Source organism: Plectropomus leopardus, chromosome 6, assembly GCF_026936395.1.
Source record: "Plectropomus leopardus strain MGB_pleo_1.0 chromosome 6, ASM2693639v1, whole genome shotgun sequence".
Lineage (NCBI taxonomy): Eukaryota > Metazoa > Chordata > Actinopteri > Perciformes > Serranidae > Plectropomus > Plectropomus leopardus.
Window position 1 is genome coordinate 5,388,084 of NC_142181.1, and position 16,722 is coordinate 5,404,805.

General features: G+C 39.8%; 1 protein-coding gene across 7 annotated transcripts in view; it reads left to right on the forward strand.

Moving 5' to 3' along the window:
- LOC121942956 (chloride channel protein 2) overlaps positions 1 to 16,722 on the forward strand; it is a 169,437-nt gene that overhangs the window by 120,448 nt on the left and 32,267 nt on the right. For all 7 annotated transcript variants that reach the window (XM_088078573.1, XM_088078574.1, XM_088078576.1 and 4 more), the window contains 4 exons: positions 2,950 to 3,163; positions 9,562 to 9,695; positions 11,595 to 11,785; positions 14,967 to 15,078. In XM_088078573.1, the coding sequence (XP_087934699.1) occupies positions 2,950 to 3,163; positions 9,562 to 9,695; positions 11,595 to 11,785; positions 14,967 to 15,078 (651 nt within the window). The remainder of the gene's footprint in view (positions 1 to 2,949; positions 3,164 to 9,561; positions 9,696 to 11,594; positions 11,786 to 14,966; positions 15,079 to 16,722) is intronic.

Genomic DNA, 16,722 nt, shown 5'->3' on the forward strand with positions numbered 1-16,722 from the left:
TTTCCGCTTCTCATTAGCTGTCTGTGAAGCATCAGTGCACCCACTTCAGTAAAATACTTCCCTCGCCGTCGCTCATAGAAAAGCATCAGAATAAATATTTCCTACAGCCCAATTCCTCAATTTACATCTTCAGGTGAAGACTCTAAATGGACCCTGATAAGAGGAGACATGAAATATGATCATACTCAAACACTCGAGACAGAATCAAAATGCATTTACAAGCTCGCCCTACAAGACCTGAGGAAGAAAAATGTTTGTAAAGAAGCTCAGTTACCAGCTGACAAAAGAGTAAACTTCCACAGCTGAAAGTGCTGCTGCCGAGTCCTCATATCCTGCCAAAAAATTCAAAATGCAACTTGTTGCATAACGCAAAACTTCTGCCAAGAAATGCACTTTGTACCATAAGAATAAAGTCAAGAGATGTATGAAAATTTGTTTTCCTTCCCTATATCCTTTTTTCAGTGACTATCCTCTTAATGTAATTTCTAGCTTCTCACTCAATTTTAGTATATTAAATGATCTATGTATTTCCCATTTCGATACTCAACATTTTATTTTTCTTTAAATTTAATAAAATAAGGGCTTTTGTCATTTTTTTGTTATTCCGAAGTTGGTCTGACAGATCATAAAAATATCAGAATCTAGTTTAAGACTTTTTAAAAAAAAATATTTAATTTTGATGTTATGGCCTGAAACAAAAAAAAGAATAAAATAAATAATAATAATCCTTATTGTCTTGCAAATACCAGCTGTCCCTTCATGACGTCACTTTTCAGGGACTGTCTTCTAAATTTATTTTCCATTTTTTTCACTCAATTTTAGTTTATTTAATGGTTGATGTATTTCCCATTCCTACACTCAACATTTGATTTTTCTTTACATCTAATAAAATAATAATTTGAAATTTTTTGTTATTCCCAAGTTGGTCTGATCATGAAAATATTCAAATCCAGTTTTAGAGTTTTTAGAGAAAAAAAATGTATATATAAACAATATTTTATCTTGATATTATGGCCTGTAACCAAAAACAAACAAATAAAATAATGCATTTGATGTCCTGCAAGCACCAACTGTCCCCTCATGTCTATGTCACTTCATCCTTAATGAAGCTGCGTGTCTAATGAGATGCAGCGCTGTGAGTCCGTCCGTTCTGCTACTTGTTGACGGCCGTGCTGATTATGCCACTGTTTCAGCTTTGCGGCGGCTGTTTTTCTGAGCTGTTGCTGGCGTTGTTGTTGTTGTGGTGCACTGTAGCTGATGACTCAGCCCTTTACAGGCCTGACACTCTGATGAGCCTCTTTCGTCTCACAGCGGCGCTCGCTTTAAGGGACTAAATGTAAGGACGGGCAGAGGGAGCACTTCTGTGCGGAGGATAGGCAGACATACACAGGCTTAATTAAGTTACAAGAAAGAGCGATAAAACCCTCCTTTGTAGACTCTCTCACCCACCGTCTTTTTGTCTCCTCTCACTTTTCACTTTATTTTAATGCTTTCATTCTCTATGATTTTGTTTTTTTTAATCTCATTTATTGGATTGGCTTCTCTGTTGAGCAGTGGAGGCTCACTTCAGCACATGCTGCCCTGTCTGCTTTAATGCAGCCTTTATATTGCTCTTTTTCCAACACTTTGTTGGGGGTTGAGAAATTGAAAATATTGAGGTTTCCTTGAGCTGCTTGTATAAGCTGATTTTCGCCTTATGGGCATATGAGAGAAAATTGTGGGGAGAGGAGTGCGAGTCTGTCGGACAGAGAGAAGACAAAAGAGAGAGTACTGGGTCTGGTTTAGAAAATTCATAACAAGATGATGACTTTTAGTAAATCGATTTCCAAAGTGTGGTTTTGTGAACTGGATCTATAACGCTGTTTATACAGTTTATTGTGTAGGGGTGTACCAAATAGTTTGAAGCTTCTAAGCTTCATACATAACATTGACATTTGAATTCTGAGTCCATATTAGAATGCTGCTCAGCTTTTCTTTTTTTCTCCATCTATATTCACTCTGTTAAAATCAGGTATTTACATTAATATTATTCGTTTTGCACTCTTTGTAGAATTAGATTGCAGTTGTGGCTATGTAGATTCTTTCCAACTGGTTTGATATAAACATTTCCATTAATTTGAGGGCACTGTAAAGTCCAAAAGTTAAAATTTAGTGGAAAATGATAGATGGATACATGTTCTGTATTATGTGAAACAAATATACTAAACTTAACTAAACTGTATTTCATTTGCTCATTTTAGGTTAAAAGTGTAAAATATACTGAATGTCGATACAAAGAAATCACTAACTGTAGCTGTCAGACAAATGTGGTGAAGTACAGGCCAGCCATTAGGAATTATTGACACAAGGGGGCAAAATTTTCAAAATCTGGCCCTTCATCCACACCCACTCCAACACAACTTGTGGTGCTTTGCATTGGCCCCCATGGGCCCTGGGCAGCCACGGTGATGTATTAAGTAGCATAAAATAGAAACATTTAAGAAAAATACAATTCAATATTATATTCTATTACATGATTTGACCTGTCACCTTTCATTTCTGTGAAGAGGAGATATAAGTTATATTTAAATTGAGAACAAAATGTGTTTTGACAATAGTCAATCTTGGCACTGTCCACTTTTGCTTAGATCATTTCTCTTTTCAGTCATAAGCAGGTCTCATAATAAGTGAGGTTTAAAATCAAAGAACTATCAGCAACTTTCATCGGTATTGTTCAACATCCTCACTATTATATATGGGATAGTAAAAGTATGATTTATTGCTCTTTGAAATCCTGGTAATATTAAACAATTTTTTTTCATTTTGATGGATGATGCCCCTGAAACCCCCTCAAGGACCCCTTTATTTAGCACCAGACCCCACCTTGAAAACCACTGATCTGAACAATTGTTTCTCTGCTGTACTTCTCTGTTCTTCCGCTCACCCGACTGTCCTCTCCCCCACCCAAAGGTGCGGCGGCCTTGTCCGGAGCGGTCACCCACACTGTTTCCACCGCAGTCATCGTGTTCGAGCTGACTGGCCAGATCTCCCACATCCTGCCGGTGATGATAGCAGTGATCCTGGCCAATGCCGTCGCCCAGTCCCTGCAGCCCTCCCTGTATGACTCCATCATCAGGATCAAGAAGCTGCCTTACCTCCCGGAGCTGGGCTGGGGGCACCACGAGTACGTGCACACCAATATCATCACTGCAATGCATTACATTTATTATGTTTTTCAGCAGCAAGTGATAGGAAAACAAAATATTTCTCAATAATAAAGCAGCTACGACGTTTTGGTTTTTTTTTAATTTATGAAATAGTCTCAGTTTCATACCGATGCCTCTATATGACCGCAATAAGCAAATGAGACAATCAGTGAGAAGATCTGCTATTTCTACGTAGTTGGTCTTTGTGCCTGTCCCTGAGTATGATTGACCGCCACAGATTGTCCGGAGGAATGTATGTTTCCCAGATAAAGTTTCTCAGTGAATAGTCTGGTTCAAAGGAAGCAAGAGGACTTCTTTTTTTTGAGAATTTAATATTTGATTTCATATTTTGTGGTTATAATAAATAATGGGGCAGCAAAAAGAAAAAGAAAACAAATAATAATTTTTAAAAAGCTAAAAGTGACAGTGATACAGCAAAGGCTAAAACACAAGTCAACCTTGGTTAGTCGTTTAACCGTTTGATACCTCAGCAAATTGATTTACTTTTATAACGTTGAGAGAAGGCCCTGAGCAACTACCAAAAAAGGAGTAAAAGTATAAAAACAATTTAAAAAAAAGAAAGAAATGAAAATGACCTGAAAAATGTGCAGAAAATAAAAAAAAAACTCTGTGCTGTAATGTGATTTTAAACATATAATTACATTTTTCTGGGTTGAAAAAAAAACACTATTGAGTAGTGTACACAGTGAACTTCAGAGAGGCTTTTGGAGAGAGCTCTGCAGGCTGGGCTGAGAGAAATTCAGCCAGCATTTTAACATGATTAACTGGTTAAAGTTTACCCTGTTAGCATGATATTGCTTGCAAAATAGAATGTAAACAAATTCTGTCCATGGGGCACGTGTGTAACTTTTAGCATGTGAGTGTGTAACATATAAAAAAGTGTATTGTTGTTTGTGTAACATGCTAGCTTAAGCATGGTAACATGTTAATTATTATCTCTAGCTAAAGCGTCCTCGGTTTTATTTGACAGTTGTTGAAAGTTTGTGTGCTCAGCGGTTCATTTCTTTAACTGTGGATGTTGAATTAGCTTCGTAATGGCTTACTGTGTAAATGCTGCCTGTCTAAATCTATTGTATTAATAGCTGAAGCTGAGTGCACAGTTGGTCTCAATGCTTTTGAATATTGCTTTTAGTGTAGGTGTCTGAACTCTGCTGTTACACCGGCAATCACAGAAAGGAATTTGCTTTCAAAAAAAGGCAAATAAGGGTGAAAGTGCCTGGCTCAGTGGTTCACTGTTACATTGCTTTTGAATGCTTTGACTCTCATTAATGATTTATACCAACCACACGGTACTGAATGGGATTACCAGCTGCTTCATGTCCACAAAGCTCGGTGAAACCAAGCAGAAGCACTTTTGGTTTAATTATTTGGAGACAATTATTATTATGGATGTTCGCAAATCATTAGATGGAGATAATAGTTTGGATGCATCATCCACAAATTTGAGTTAATGAGGAAAATTTCATTTTCTCGCCATCTGTTTATCAGTTTCTATGGCCATCCCCTGAAGAGTTTGGTCTCTGTCTGCGATTCAGGTCTTTAGTTTCTACATCAGGACCTCAGCTGACCCGCACTATCCATCTCCTCGTTATCTATTCCTCTCTCCCCCTATCTCTGCTGCTCTCTACTCCTCTGTGTCTCCTTATTATCCTGTGCGACCTTCTGGCCTCTCCATCCCACCCTCTCTCTCCTGTCCTGCCTGTGTGTCCGAGAGAATCAAGAGAAATCCGTCCAACAGTGTTTTAGAAATACAGTGCTAAACCGTGATGTACACTTTTAAACTTGTTTTAAAATGTTTAAAGTAGCATATTTTTACTATTTCCCTGCATATAGGATGAATACTTTTTCAGTGTAGTTGCTGCTTGGAATGTGTGGCTGGTGTTGGCCTACTCAGTTTTAGGAGTCATGTGCATGACAAGTTGTCAAAGGGTTATCTGCACGCTCAACTACCACACTAAGGTTTCATCTACACTGGTACACTTTAATTTTAAAAGGCTTAACCATTGCGATGTTTATGCCTAGTGTCCACACTACTCTGGTGTGTAGAGACCTTTGAAAATGCTGCTGTCCCTGTTTTAGTTTAAAAACTCTGGGTTTTAGTCTGGATCGGGGTAAACGGAGACCTTAGGACACAATGATACAGTCAACCTTGTTTACATTTTAGGTGTTATTTGTCGTGAGGTGTCAAACCAAAACGTTATAGCTAGGCCTACATACCTTTTGTGATTTCATCCTTCTTGTTTGGGTGATGTTATTCCTGTGACCGAGAAACAAAGTCTGCACGCTACACTCCTATAAATATTTGATTCAGTTATCACAAAGGCGACGTTTTGAGCGACATGCTCTTCATCAGACTGATCAGAGCTCAGTCTGAGGCCACATTTAGATGAGAACAGCCCTACTTAAAACAGAAAAATATTTCCTTTGAGTTAAAAAAAAATCTGCGTTTATGTGATAACATTGTGAGAACGATCCTCGTGTACACGGATCCGTAAAAACAACCGTAAATGCTGCAGTATCGATGCCAGGCCATTAGTTGGCAGTGTAACTTGCAATAACATACCGAAGAAGAACACCACAGGCCTGGTGGCGTGCACGAGAACCAACGGCGGTAATAAACTCAGTAGAGGTAGCAGCACAAGCACAGCACCATCGTCGGCCATTTTTGTTATTGTTATATATAAACCTAATGTGCATGCACAAGGTGCGGCCGTGGCGTCACCGTTCTCACAGGATCCGTACATCGCCAGTTTACACGGCAACAGAAGGGATGGCTTCACTTTTGAATCGTCTGGCTCTATTGTTGGTCTGTGATGGCCCAAACAACACAAATGAAATCAAAGTTGTGATAACCCAGAGTTATCCTTTACCTTTAATGTAATTCTATCTGCAGGTCTGTTAAATTTCATGAAAAATTAATGACCAGCTTTAACAGAATCAAGTGAATTGAATTAGAAATGTAATCAGGAAAACATGAGAAATCCTCTGTGTGTTGGAACGTCATTACAACATAAGATGATCGTCAATCATCAGCGCACAATCAAATCATTTATTCTCAATGATAAACACAAAGTTTCCAAATGTTAAAAGTTGCCCTGGTGGAAAGATGATTGAGAAACTGTCAGAAAGCCTCTTGTGTACGTGTGAGAGCGAGCCTGAGTGTGTGTGCACGCATGCCAAGTGGAAATAGATCACAACACGATCATCTATCATCAAAAAATATCAAATTTTCTCAACATAATGACATGCGATATGTAACCTTCCAAGTTAGCGAGGCGTAAAGATGATTGAGAAAGTGTTAGGAATCTCCTCTGTGTGTTTGTGTTTGTAAACATTCAGTCCACACACACACAAACACCCACACAAAAAATGCAATCTCCTCCAATCATCTATATTTAATAACACACACTATGAACTTGAGTCATTGTGCAGAAAGCGCCTACTTCTCTCCATACTTCATTCAGTTTTTTTAACTGCCTCTCACTCCAAACTCCATCACCAGGCCTTTGTGTATGTGTGTGTGCGTGTGTGTTATAATATATTACTGTAACATGCAAGAGAAGAAGAGGGGCAGCTGGCATGGGGGTGAGACTGTAGGTAGCATGCCCCCCTCCAAGCTGAATGTGTTTTTTACTCAAACTGGAAATAATCCATCTCACACCCACGCCAGCGTCCACCCACCCACACACACACACACACACAGGAACACTTGTGTAACGTCTGTCGCACAATACACACGTGTGATGGCATGTACATTTTCTCACACACCCACACGAACATGGAGAGAATTGGATTTCTTATCTTTTATTTATGTATAGCTCGTGCAGATATGAGCACACACACACACACACACACACAGATGGCATATATATTTCAACTACAGGCATGCTGTTACCCGCTCCTTTTCTATAAGCACATACTAAACATTTTTCTGCATCTTCTCTCCCTCCGTTTATTCAGACCAGTCTCTTGTCTTTTTACTTGAAGGAGCTGTCTTCAGTCTTGGAGTGCCATTTAAAGTGTGGGGACAATTACATAACATCACTGTGTGTGTGTGTGTGTGTGTGTGTGTGTGTGTGTGTGTGTGTGTGTGTGTGTGTGTGTGGTACTCTCTCTGTCACTATGTTCCTTAGCATCTCATAATGGCCAATTACAGCTTGTTGAACTGTCCTCCATCCACTGTTGTTTCTGTTCTGACAGGGAGCAGAGCCACAGGAGATGATCATCTTTTCTCTGAATCATTACAAGCAATCTTTTATGGCTTCCACACCTTCCCTTACATACACCCTCACCCTCTGTCTCTCTCAAACACACACACACACACACATATATATCAATGCCCTGAGCCTCTCCTCTCTGCTCTGGACAATATGGATGATCTTTAAGCCCAGATTTATAACCCTATAAGTCTGTTTATCTTAGCCCGAATCTATAAGCTAAGGCTTAAAGCAAGATTCCTCAAACTGATCAGATGTATTGCCAAGCCTTGCAGGGACGAAGGTTCAATTAAGAGGAAACCAATTAGATTTCATCAACTGCCTTTGATATCCCGAGGGAAATTAGTCTTGGCAGCGGTTGTGGCCAGTTTAGAGGCATGCATTACGTTATTCTGTCAAATCATCCAGCAAATGAAAAGAGGCTGCCAATGCATTAAAAAGAAGGAACGTCCTTTGATGGTGATGTTTTTTAAGGTTCTTTTTATGCATTTGTAGCTCTATTTTGTATCGAAAGACTGTAATGATTCTTCCTTTACCGAATTCAGTATATCTGTGTGATTTACTTATACTCATGGTAGATCTGTCATTGCGGAAAATATCTTTTCATATCCAAGAAGGATTTTATTTTTAGTAAGAGCAATTCGCCACTCTAAAAAGACAAATAGCAACAGGTACAAAGTCCAATGCTGAATACCAGGAAATCCAATTAAAAAGATTTATGCCTACATTGTCTTTAGTGAGCACTTGGGACCAAAATTCTAAATAAGGTCCTTGCAAGTTACCACATTAAGAGGTATGTTTACCAAAATAACAAAAACATATTTTCTCTTTATACGTAAAGGTAACTATGCAGATAGTTTGGGTTTTTCTTATCTTACTTTCTTTGAATGAAGAGATCTCAAAACCTTGACATACAAACCCAACAACGTCTGCATAGCTAGTACCCAGTACCCAGTATCCCCAGATGTTCATATTGGACGATTCTGTACTTCTCAACTTAACTCTTTGCCAATGCAGGAACCAGAACCAGCAATACAACATGCACACCAACTTCATGTAGCCAAGTTTGCATTGGTGAGAATGCACAATAGGTAGAATTTAAACATCTTATTCAGGCTCTCTCCCTTTTTTTGCAAGTACCTAATAGCTTTGAGGAAAAGAGTGCACACCATATTGCCTTTGTACTCCCTTTTTAGTGTGTCCACTAGGAACAGGTTTGACAATATGTCAGTAAACTACTTGTTTCAAGCATACCCCAGCGTTTGCGCTGTGGGGATAAGGGTTATGGAGGGGCATGTAGCAAATTTGACTGTTGTGTAGGAGACCAAAATTACCTTACTACCTTACCTTGCATTGTTGTAGCACAGCATTCTATTGGTACCTGGTCATGGTGCTGTGTACAGACCTAGACCAACTTTGTGCTTTGCTGTATTGAAGTGGAGACAGGGGTCACCAAATTAACTTTGTATTCCAAGTGAGGTCACTGTATTGAGTTGTCACCACAACAAGGAGTGAAGGCTTGGCCGGAGCGTGTGTCCTGGCACGGCTGCGGGGCTTGGCAGCCCAAGCCATCAAGCGGCTGCTGCCGTGCTGCCAGCTCGGACAGGAAGAGAAAGAGTGTTTATGACTGGTGTACTGGGGCGTACGATTCTGCTGAGGCAAGATCTGCTCACACAATGTCACCCACTTCCTGCTACTGTACACACAGCCATGCTGTAACTGCCGCTCACGTCCGCATGACGTGTCGACAGTGTTTGGTGTTATTGGATTGACCGGTCAGCTGAAGGAAGAATGTGCTGTCAGCGTTGGCTATGAAGGAGAGTGATTATAGATCTGTGCAGAGCAACACCTTCATAAAAACTGCTCTAAGCAAGCTGAAACTGCAGTTTACTGACTTTAAAGGCACGATAAATCAACAGAAAAAGTATCAGCAAAGAGTTCAATTCAATGTCAATTTTCAAAAATCAGCACTGTATATGCTTTTAAAAATGTTATTCGAGTCTTTATTGGATTCATCTTTCTTCATTTCACCTCTTTTCTGAACTCACCTCTATCCGTTATCTCTGTAACCACCTGATAAATCCCTCATATCTTCCTCCTCATACATATTTCTCTTTTTTTTTATTTTCTCCTCTCAGGAAGTATAATATTCGGGTTGAGGACATCATGGTGCGGGACGTGCGGTACATCACACTCAACTGCTGCTACAGAGACCTGCATAATGTCCTGCTGACGGGCCACCTCAAGACTCTGGCTCTGGTGGAATCAGCTGGTAAGACATAAACACACACACACCCACACACACATGCTGCTCCGAGGAAAAAGTAGGCCACAGTAATTCATTTGTAACAACTTTAAAAATGAAAGATTGTATCATAGTAGTATATGAAATAGTAAATCTCTACAATCTCTTTGTACTATAGTAGCTTTATTTACAGTATATCATCTAAGAGGTACATACACATTTATGCCTAATATTTACTCATCACCGCACTCACCTTTTTGAGAAAATCACACATCACTGTGTTGATCTGATGCATTGTGCACAATCATGAACAGGGACTGTGCTGTGCGAGGTCCGACATACTGTATATTATGTTTACTTTCTTTTAATTCTTAACTATTAATTGAAGTTCGGAGAAAAATAGGTTTTTAATGGACATCTGATCAGATTTAATCAGGTGTCTCATTTGAATGAATCTGAATCATCACCTCATTGTTTTGTTTTTTTTTTCATCCCTCAACTCTGTCTGATCAGCCTTACAGTGGGCAAGTGTTTTCAGTGGAAAAAGCTGTGATAAACCCACTGCACACCACCTGCTTTGCACCAAACAGCTGACTACATAGTCAAGCATTTGTAGATACTTTGACTTGCCTTTGTGTAATGCATTTCTTCTGACAACACAAAGCACCTTTTTACACCACATGTCACATTCATCCATTCACACATTGTCCAAGGCCATCATACAAATCGCCACCTGCTCACCAGTTAAACATATCTTGCGCAATGATACTTCAGCAATAGAAAAGCTTGAGAATAAACAACTGGACCAATTAGTGGGCAACCCACTTTAGCACATGAGCCACAGCTGAGGGGTGGATCTGACTCCCTCTGAATTTGGTGGAGACCAAAAAAGAGCTAAAAGTAGAGTGAAGATTGGACATGCATTTGGCAGGTGGTCAGAAACCAAAATTTTTCCATACATCTCTGTGTCTGCTGAATGTCTGGATTAGGCAATGTTGGCCATCAAGTTCACCAGAACGCCTTTATAATGTCATAGCATGTCAATTTTGTGTTTGCAGTTTGTTCTTTTGCATCAAGGTGGCCATAAGATATCGTATAATGCAGCTGTAACCCCCAAATAAAGTTAATTATTAAGGAACACATTAAAGGTGTCACTTCTCCACAAAAATTGTCTGTATGGCGTAATAGTGCTCATTGTGTAACTTAGATAAATACATGATTTGCAGCCAACCCTCAACTCTCATTTGCGCTGCACAAAAATATAAAAGATTCAGAGTAAGCCAAGCCATTCTGGTAACAAGGGGTTATTTCTTTGTCTGATAAATGAAGCCAGTGTATCCCTTCCTGTCTGTACCGAAAACAAATTCCAGCAACCTCGGTGTCGTGCACATTAAAGTAAGTGACTGATTGACAAACTTTCCCTGGGCACAGCTTGCTGATGCCACTGCACTCGCCACCTCGCTGAAGTGCAAATTTGGTATTCCACCGCCGTCTCAATTATGCAATCGTGCAGGAACAATTAGCTGCGGCATTTAGCCAAATACATAATCAGCACGTACTGTCACAAAGGCAATTACTTAAAGCAAGCAAGCTGCCACCCACCCACAGACACACACGCACACACACACGCACACTAGATAATACACTTTCACTGCATCCCGGGCTCTTGTTATGTAACTCAGTTGAGCTCTCTGCAGTGCTGCAACATGTGTTTGGAATCTCCTGCAGTCTGCTCACCCTTCCTTCCTAATACAAATATCAAACTGTCTGTTCTCATCCTCCTTATCCTGCCCTATTTCTTTCTCTTTCTCACCTTTTTTTCTACCTCTATCTTCCACAAAACTGCCCCAAACCCCTGGCATCCTCTTCCACTTTCTTCCTTTTTTTTCTCTTTTTTTCACCTCCTTTCTCTTTCTCATCACCCAGAGTCCATGATCCTGTTGGGCTCCATTGAGCGTGCCCAGCTCCAGGCGCTGCTCTCCATGCAGCTTGGCCGCCCCAGAAGGCTAGAGTACATCAAGGAGCGAGCCATGGAGGAGAAGAAACGCCTGTCGGTTGTGTCAAACGTTGGCAGCGAGGACGGGAGTCACCGGGCCAGTCAGGAGGTCCGCTTCCAGGTCAGAAGTCATAGTGGAAAGAGGAGAAACCCTTTGTGCTTTATTTTATGTGCTTATAGTGCAATGAAACTTTGGCCTTTGTAAGAGATCAGGAAACTGTGCTGACAGCTGGTCGCTCAACAAATTCGTTCGCCCAGAAAAGTCTTTGTATTAATGCCATTCAAATCTCTCATGTTTCCCCTCATTTTATTTTTAAAACCACAGGAAGAAACACCTTCAAAATTTTAAATAAAACAGCGTTGTTTTTGAGGGTGAAGAAAAGAAAAGGAAGAGAGTTACTTTGAGCGGTATGCTTATGCAACTTAGACTCAAAAAAATGAGGAAAGCTTCAACTGAAATTCCACCATTTATTGGCAAGTGAGACAAAAGTATTCTCCAGATGCTCCTTCTCACTACGGTAAATGTGAGCGTACAAAAACAAGCTAGGTGCTCTTAAAGCCCCTGGGTGCTTGAGCTAATTGCTAATTTCAGCATGCTAACATGCTTACATTGTAAATGCTAACACGTCGATGTTGAGCAGGTATAGTCTTTTCTATGTTCACTATATAGTCTGCTAGCCGACTGATTCGCACCAAAAGCATGCAGCTGGTGGAACAGTTAGTAGTTTTGGGAGGCCTTAAACCAAAAAAGAAGAAAAATTAAAACTTTGGCCTGATGATGGCGCTCAATGTACATTTTTGAAATCATCGGTGTACAGTTCAAATGTACAGGGGGACATTAATGTCTGTACCAAATGCCACGGCAGTCTGTGCAATAGCTGCTGAGATATTTCAGTCTGGACCAAAGTGACCAACAGACCAACCGACTACCATCCATAAAGACCACGGCTTAAACTAACTTTATTAGAGCACATTTTCTTTGGATGGCATGGAGATTAAAAGCCTGCCAGACTGTATGTGACATCCTCCCTTTTTCAACATCAATTGAGGGAACAAATTTAATATTGGTTCATCTCAACCTTCAAGTTTTGACAGTGGAAGTTTAGAAAATAGGGACAGAAGAGAAGAATGAGTCTAGGAATACAAACGGGTGGGTGGTTTAAGTGTGAGGTTCATACAAAAGTGCACTGTGTTTGCAGCTTCCTTTGTGAAAACCAATTTCAGTTTTAGATACTGAGAATGTTTTAGGAAAATTAGGACATTTTGGATGGTCCTCCTCAACCTCGGACAGACCTTCAAAGGCATGTGTGAGGCTTCAGACTTGGTTTTAAGGTTAAGGTTAGTATTAGGTTCAAGTCAGGGTAAAGGGAGCATGATATGCGAAAATATTGTATTCAAATTAGTTGGCAGATGTTTCGACTAGGATGTGATTTACAGCTTTTCTGGGACTGGTAACTATTATGTGTCAGTCCTGTGATGGTCTGGTGACTTGGTAAGGATGAACCCTGCCTCACAACCAAAAGGTGGATTTCCATTACAGATTTGCGTAAACCTTAAGCTATATATTCGGACATTTCTCACCATGTTATGTGTTATGTGCCATGTATGAGGGATTTTCTGGGAAGTGATAGTCCACCATTTCACAGAGGAATTGTGGAGTCAAAACTTGCGGATGATCCACTTAATTTTGGAAGTGTTATGTGATGTTATAAGACCTGTTGTAGCACCTGCCGCATCATGAGCTCCTACCGACACACTTTATTGTACATCATGTGACCTATTAAAGTGAAAAAAGGTGTTTCCATCTCAGATCTCATCATCCCAATTTTCCATTGCGTCACATTAATTGTGTGCAGGGTAAAAAATAGGGCTCAAGACTACTGGTGTCCTGTTGTCCGAGGGACAATAGAAATGCTGTTATGGATGAACAGCAATCTTACTCATTACACCTTTGGGGGGGAAAGGACGCAGTAAACACTATCAGCGCGCCAGGGGTTTCACTATATTGTGTCCCTGATAAAGCTACATTGTGAATGACAGATCTGAGGGTAAGGGTTGGGGTAAGGCATGTAGTTGTGATGGTTAAGGTGTTAGGTTATGTTATGTTAATGAGTGTCCTCACAAATATAGAAGTGCAGGGTTGTGCGTGTTTGCTTGTGTGTGTGTGCAAGACAAAGACAAAGAAGGGAAATATGCAGCCATGGTCAGGTAGATGTCTAAATTGGTTCCAGGTCCTGCACTGTGGTGCTCAAAATGTCGATTTATCTCTTTTTTTTTTTCTGTCTTCATTTCTCTTTCATCAGTTTGCAGAGTGGCTCAGTAGAACGCCCTCAGGCATGAATGTGGGGGTTGGAGGAAAGTGTGTGTGTGTGTGTGTGTGTGTGAGAAATGCTCATATCTTCTCTCACTTATCTCTTCATTTCTCTGACGTCATGTCGTCTTCTTTCGCACTTCCTCCATTTCTCTCTGTGCTGCTTTTACTAATGCCTTTAAATGGTTTCTCGCGGTCCGTTGTTTGACTGAAGATTTGTGCAAGCTGACAGAAATATTTGTATTAAACATCCAGCTGATTATTTATGAAAAAAAAATCGAAACAAACAATGTTTTTGTTTGTTTGTGTGTGTTAACAATAGACTCTAGCCAGTTTTTCCTCATTTAAAGCAGACAAAAAAAACTCTTATGGTCTCGTGTTTTGGGGGTATACTGTATAAATAAAACACAAAATTAAAAACTGTATAAATAAAACATGTGAAATGTATTACAGAAACTCCAGCACACTGATGTCCAATATTAAATTAAAAATCATCAGCCCAGTATATGAGGAATATTAATGACTTTACAAATGTGAAACTTCACAGAATTACAGCTGAATATATTCCGAGCTAGTTTCACTCAGACATTTGATCTGTGAAACATTTTATGGTTGAAACCAGAATGTTCCCTCACTTCAGAGAGACATTAACATAACCCAGCAAAAATATTTTGTAGGTCATGGAAGTGCCAGCATGGAATGTCATTGAAGTCATGAAATTTTACATCAAGGGTAAAACAAGAACCCTTATTTCAGCTCTCAACTCCCGCTGGTATCGTTTCTTTGTTGTTTTTTTTGTTCTTTTCTACGGTTTCCCCTTTTGATTTGCCTCCATCTCATCACTCCCAAGAAGTACATTCATTTGTCTAATGAGTCCGCAGAAAGAGAAAGGGTTGATCTCTTACGCAATATTGAGGTTTGTGAATTTCGAGTGCTGTTTCTTATGTATTTGTGTGTGTGTGTGTGTGTGTGTGTATATGTATGTGTGCAGATCTCTACTGAGGAGTCATCCTTCAGCCCTACTCGTCCAATCCCTCAGAAGCCCCTCAAACCAGCACTGAAGAGACCCTCTGTGGTGGAGCGACCCACTGAGATTCCCACCAGTAAGAGACACACATGAACCCACACACAAGAGACAGTTTCCAAACAGTAGACGGAAGAGGCAATCAAAAAAGAAAAGGAGATTTAATAGATCCAGAAGGAGTGTTGGTAATAGCCTCTCTGTTTCTAAACTCACATAACACTAATTGCACCTGTAATTTTCTCTCTTGCTTTCTTCTCTATCGCTCTCTCTGTGTCTCTTGGATGATGAAAAACTATTTATGGACTGACTATAACTGTCTCAATTGTAAAGAGACCAAAAAGAAAATCAGTTTGCCCAACTCTACTGTTTCTCAACACATTACACGCCTTTCAATCTCTCAAATTCAGTTTTGCGTCATTTTGTGTAATTAAATACTGGCTAATAAGCAGAGGTCCCACAATATGATAGATTCACAATACTTTAGTCATGATAAAATATTATTGCGATTTTAAACATGTTGTTGTGGTATGCTGAGTAATGCAATAACTTATATTGCAGAATTTGCAATGTTTTACCTTTTTCAACTGCAAATTGTGTCCCAAAAGGGAAATGTTATCAACATGTTTTAAGACAAAATGTTCATCATTTTAATTGCAGAAAATCAAGCATCTAGTGGCCTGTAAAACCAATTGCTTGTATTAGTCCAATAGGCTACTGAAATTTTAATTTGTATTTGTAATATTAGTAATTTACATGATATAAAAATCAATACTCGGCATCCCTGTATCAATATGATATTGCCACACAAAAGTATTGCGATACTCTGCTGTTTTTAATTTTTTACCCCCACCCCTCCTAAAAAGTAAACCATTTTGTTCTATATATAGTGTGTGTAGTGTAAGACTGTATCTTGTATATGCATGAGTATGTATTTGGATAAAGTTTGACAATGTAATGGTGAGAACCACAGGAGAAGACGAGTCAGATTGTGGAGGAGTTAAGTGCAGTTTCGCGTGTTTCACTGTTTTCCTCGCGGCTGTGACAGGGCTGTCACCTGGCTCTGACATGCTCTGACAGACAGTTTGCTGTATGGTAATGACAGAATTTTCTCCCAAGGAAATATTGAATTATTTTTCTGGTCTGAGAGTGTGTCAAACTCCTGGTATTTGACTCTTGTGTCTTTCTTTAGGCTTCAATGAGCTCTTGGCTGCAGTGACCTTTTGCTTGTTGGCACAATAGTCATAGTCTGTTTTCTCTGGTTAATGTTTGTGTGCAGCATCTGAGTGGCCAGGCCAGGGTTACTTTAAATACAGTGTGCAGTTAGTTTGTGTCTTTTTCATTTTCTGGTGGTTCACAGTGTCCGTATAAGTTGTCTGTTCAGTACTCATTATGATTGAGGTTTACCTTTTTTTAATATGTTTTTTAGGTTATTATTTGGTTGGTGCTTATTGAGTGAAGTGAAAGTGTTCAGGCCATGAACCTCCTTTTTACGCTTTGGGAACTCTTTGGCCATGTTTAGACGTGCCCTACTAAAAACCAAAAATACGCATTCATATGATAACTTTGTAAGAACGATCCTAGTGTACACTGATCTTCAAAAAACACCCGAAAAAGCCAGGTGGTGTAACTTTGTAATGACACACACAGAAGAACACCACATGCATGCGAGAAGTGACCTCATTGTTCTCAAATGATCCAGGCATCGCCAGTTGACACAGCGACA